Genomic DNA, 5,043 nt, shown 5'->3' with positions numbered 1-5,043 from the left:
AAAAAAACGCCATCGCTCCACACCCCCCGGGCCAAAAAAAAAAAATTCAATCAAAAAAAAAAAAAAAAAAAAAAAAGATTAGGTTCTTTAGGGTGGGTGTGGTGGCTCACACCTGTAATCCTAGCACTTTGGAAGGCTGAGGTGGGAATCAGCCTCAGGATTGAGACCACTTGAGGTCAGGAATTTGAGACCACTCTGGCCAACATGGTAAAACCCTTGTCTCTACTAAAAATAAAAAAAAAAAAATTAGCCAGCAGGTGGGGAGGCATGCCTGCAGTCCCACCTACTGGGTAGGCTGAGGCAGGAGAATCACTTGAACCTGGGAGGAGAAGGTTGCAGTAAACCAAGATGGCACCACTGCACTCCAGGCTGGGCAACAGAGTGAGATTCTGTCTCAAAAAAAAAAAAGATTAGGTTCTTAAAGGGGAATTCATAAGGGTGAGGCTTAGGGGGAGTGGAGTAGTAAGCCTGAGTCCTGGTAAAGGAGCAGGGCCCTGGCGCCCACTCTAAGAGCAGGCACACAGGAAGGTTCGTAATACCACACTTCAGGATCTGGAGGAACATGCAGAATGTCCTGAGAACAGTGAAGTGAATGATTCCTTGTATGTTTAGGGGTCTGGAGGTGATGTTTGGGCTGGTCTTTAAAAGATGATCATAACTTACTCAGGGAAGGGTGACAAGCATTACAGACTAAGAGACCACATTAGGTAGTTATAGAGACAGGGCATTTATGCCAGAACTGTCTCATTTTTCCCATTCTCTTCCTTAGAATGAAAACCTACAACTTAGGTGGCTACATGGTAGGCTGGAATAAACACCATTTCCCTGTGTCCCTTGCAGCTAACAAGATCTGCCCCAAGTGATATAAGCAGAGGTGTTAGGTGTCAGTTTCTTAGGAACTTCTTTTTTTTTTTTTTTTGGAGATGGAGTCTTGCTCTTTCGCCCAGGCTGAATGGAGTGCAGTGGCATGATCTCAGCCCACTGTAACTTCTGCCTCAGCCTCCTTAGTAGGTGGGATTATAGGTGCCTGCCACCACACCCAGCTAGTTTTTGTATTTTTAGTAGAGACAGGTTTCACCATGTTGACCAGCCTGGTCTCAAACTCCTGACCTCAGGTGATCCGCTGGCCTTAGCCTCTGCTGGGATTACGGGCATGAACCACCATGCCCGGCCTAGGAAACTCTTTAAAATATAGCTGGCCTGCATCCTGTACCTTTTTCTTTCCCTTCTACCTTCCTTATAACTGGGATACAGACACGATTCCTGGAGTTTGCCAAGCTACCTTTGACTGTGTTGATGGAACAGCAACAAGATCAAAGGAGCCTGGCTCCCTGACCCCCAGAATCCCCAACTGCCTACCTTAGGACTTGCTTTACATAGGAAATAAGCTTCTGTCTGATTCAGGCCCTCGTATTTGGGGTTTCACTGAACCTAATCCTAGGTAAACCACATTCAATGATTATTTTGGGGGATGGGAGGACAGAGTTTTGCTCTTGTTGCTCAGGTTGGAGTGCAATGGCATGATCTCGGCTCACTACAACCTCCACCTCCCGGGTTCAAGTGATTCTCCTGCCTCAGCCTCCTGAGTAGCTGTGATTACAGGTGCCCGCTACCATGCCCAGCTAATTTTTATTTTGTATTTTTAGTAGAGATGAGGTTTCACTGTGTTGGCCAGGCTGGTCTCTAACTCCTGACCTCGGGTGATCCACCTGCCTCGGCCTCCCACTGTGCCCAGCCCATTCAATGATTTAACTTAGATTGAAATCAGTTCATTCAATCAGAAGCTGAAAAGGGGACTTGTGGCAGTTTATGATTCCCAGCTAAGGAATTTGGGCTTTATTATGTTGGCAGTAAGGAGCAAAAGATTTCTGAGCCAGAAGATCAGAACTGTGCTTTGGAAAAATGCATCCAGCACTAGCCTGGAGGACAGTTTGGAGGAGGGAAGCACTAAAAAAAGGGATTCCCAGGTTCTGAATTTCAGATAGGTAAGCCCACCCCGCCCCCTTCCACTAAATTTCAAAGACCAACTAGGGTTTGCCTACATTTAAGAGGCCAGCATTGGAAAGGAAACAGAAAAAAACAGAATGTCAAAAGAGAATCTGACGTAAGATGGATCCTTTCTTCTCTACAAGTGCAGGAGATTGTTTTTAATTTTCAGTCAGTCCAGGCATAGTGGCTCACACCAGCACTTTGGGAGGCCAAGGCGGGCAGATCACTTGAGCCAAGGAGTTCAAGACCAGCCTGGGCAGCATGGGGAGACTCCATCTCTACAAAAATACAAAAATTGGCCAGGCGTGGTGGCTCACACCTGTAATCCCAGCACTTTGGGAGGCTGAGGCGGGCGGATCACCTGAGGTCACGAGTTCAAGACTGGCCTGGTTAACAGTGAAACCCCGTCTCTACTAAAAATATAAACATTAGCTGGGCGTGGTGGTGGGCGCCTGTAATCCCAGCTACTAAGGAGGCTGGGGCACAAGAATTGATTGAACCTGGGAGTCGGAAGTTGCAGTGAGTTGAGATCGCACCACTACACTGCAGCCTGGGCAACAGAGCAAGACTCCATCTCAAAAAAAAAATTTTTTTTTAATTACCTGGATGTAGTGGCGCATGCCTGTAGTCCCAGCTACTTGGAGGCTGAGGTGGAAGGATCACTTGAGCCCAGGAAGTCAAGATTGCAGTGAACTGAGATCAAGATGGAGCATCAAAGCACGACTGTCTCAAAAAAAATTCAGAATGAATCATCTCTGTGGAGCCGTGACAGCTCTTCTGGCCCACTAAGCAAATATCTTTCTTTTAAATGGCTAAAGGAGGATTCCTTCACTCCAGAGATTAAAAGAAGACAAATAGGGCTGGGCACTATGGCTCACGCCTATAATCCCAGCACTTTGGGAGGCCAAGGCGGGATCATGACATCAAGAGTTCAAGACCAGCCTGACCAACATAGTGAAACCCTGTCTCTACTAAAAATACAAAAATTAGCTGGGCATGGTGGTGTGCACCTGTAATCTTAGCTACTCAGGAGGCTGAGGCAGGAGAACTAGAGGTTGAGGTGAGCTGAGATCGTGCTACTGCACTCCAGCCTGGGTGACAGAGCAAGACTCCATCTCCAAAAAAAAAGAAGACAAATAGGCATTACCTCCTAAACAAAAGCTTGAGCTTACTTAAAGCCCTGCAGCTTCATGACTCTGCCACCTCTTCCTGTCCTCTTCTGGGACCATCCACCCAGAAGACTATCTGTAGCTGCTGCATAACATTGGTAAATGGAGGCCGGGCGCAGTGGTTCACTCCTGTAATCCCAACACTTTGGGAGGCCAAGACAAGCAGATGACCTGAGTCAGGAGTTTGAGACCAGTCTGGCCAAAATAGTAAAACCCATCTCTACTAAAAATATAAAATTTAGCCAAGCATGATGGCAGGCCCTGTAATCCCAGTTACTAGGGAGGCTGAGACTCTGTTGCAAAAAAAAAAGAAAAAAAGGTAAACAAATCCTTCCCATGATCCTTGAGGCCCCTCAATATCGCCTCTCCCAAGAGTTCTAGACCAGCCTGGCCAACGTGAAACCTCATCTCTACCAAAAATACAAAAATTACCTGGGCGTGGTGGTATGCACCTGTAGTCCCAGCTACTTGGGAGGCTGAGGCAGGAGAATCGCTTGAACCCAGGAGGCAGAGGTTGCAGTGAGCTGAGATCACACCATTGCACTATAGCCTGGGCAACGGGAGCAAAACTACGTCTCAATAAATAAATAAATATATATATTAGCTTAGCCTGGTGGCATGAGCCTATAGTCCCAGCTACTTGGGAGGCTAAGGCAGGAGAATGGCTTGAACCTTCAGGAGGCAGAGTATATATATATACATACATTGATAAATATATTCTGTCTTGGGAGATGAGATAATTATACCCACTCTCCTCAGGGGAAGACTGAAGCTCAGAAGAAAAAAGCTTTTGCAGCCGGGTGCAGTGGCTCACTCCTGTAATCCCAGCACTTTGGGAGGCTGAGGTGGGCAGATCACCTTGAGGTCAGGAGTTCAAGACCAGCCTGGCCAACATGGTGAAACCTTATCTCAACTAAAAATACAAAAAAAAATTAGGTGTGGTGACTCACACCCATAGTCCCAGCTACTCTGGAGACCGAGGCACGAGAATCACTTGAACCCAGGATTTGGAGGTTGCAGTGAGCCGAGGTCACACCACTGCACTCTAGCCTGGGCAACAGAGTGAGACTCAGTGTCAAGAAAGAGAGAGAGAGAGAGAGAGAGACGGAAGGGAAGGAAGGAAAGGAAGGAAGGAAGGAGGGGAAAAGAAAGAGAAGGGAGGGAGGGAGGAGAGGGGAGGGGAGGGAGGGAGAGAGGAAGGAAGGAAGCAAACAAGCAAGCAAAGAAGCTCTTGCATTAACCTATGTGTGCCAGGCATTGCTGTCCTTGTGCATGGAAACTCTCAGAACACCCTCCAACCCCATGCTTATTGTCAGGCACCATGCCCTGAATAGAGCACTAGACCAAACCAGAGCAGCTGGAAATGGTGGAGCAGAGAAGGCTCCATCCTGGAACAGCATCTGCTCTCATCGGAAGGCAGGAACATTCCTGGGAAGACAGCAGGGCTAGCTGAAAGGTAAGTGGAAAGGAGACACTGGCACCTTCTGAAAGAGAAGAAAGAGCTTCTTACAACTTTCCCATGTCATTGATATATTAATGTCACCGCTTTACAGAAGCCGAAGCCTCTGAGAGATGTAAAGTGAGTTGTTCCAGATCACACAGCAGGCAGCAGAGCTGACACTAGAAGCCAGGTCCCCTGACCATGTCTGGTCACTACCCCAGACAGTCCCAACTCTTTTGGCCCCACAGGTGGCCTTGGAAGTCCCCCTTTCTCAAGACTCCTTGATTTTGTCATTGACATGTCAACTGTAAGAGAGTTCAAATTTCCCTGAGTCTGTGTCTCGTGGGGAGGCGTGAGAAAAAGGCAGAAGCGGGAGGGTATTAAAGTAGTCCAGGTAAGAGATTCTTTTTTTTTTTTTTTTTTTTTTGAGACGGAGTTTCGCTC

The 5,043-nt window shown here is 47.4% G+C and overlaps 1 protein-coding gene and 1 long non-coding RNA gene across 2 annotated transcripts in view; one reads left to right on the top strand and one right to left on the bottom strand.

The window, feature by feature from the left end:
- Positions 1-1,804, bottom strand: part of LOC116529144 — a 32,388-nt gene extending 30,584 nt beyond the window's left edge. The window contains exon 1 of the long non-coding RNA XR_004259403.1: positions 1,727-1,804. This is a non-coding gene — a long non-coding RNA (uncharacterized LOC116529144). The remainder of the gene's footprint in view (positions 1-1,726) is intronic.
- Positions 1-4,614, top strand: part of MECR (mitochondrial trans-2-enoyl-CoA reductase) — a 48,758-nt gene extending 44,144 nt beyond the window's left edge. The window contains exon 10 of the mRNA XM_032246655.1: positions 4,475-4,614. Coding sequence (XP_032102546.1) covers positions 4,475-4,488 — 14 coding nt within the window. The 3' untranslated portion in view covers positions 4,489-4,614. The remainder of the gene's footprint in view (positions 1-4,474) is intronic.
- The last annotated feature ends 429 nt before the right edge of the window (positions 4,615-5,043 follow it).

This window comes from Sapajus apella, unplaced genomic scaffold (assembly GCF_009761245.1).
Source record: "Sapajus apella isolate SASKATOON/1434 unplaced genomic scaffold, GSC_monkey_1.0 scaffold62, whole genome shotgun sequence".
Taxonomy (NCBI): Eukaryota; Metazoa; Chordata; class Mammalia; order Primates; family Cebidae; genus Sapajus; species Sapajus apella.
The sequence above is the reverse complement of the archived record's forward strand: the minus strand, read 5'-3'. Positions and strand labels throughout refer to the sequence as shown.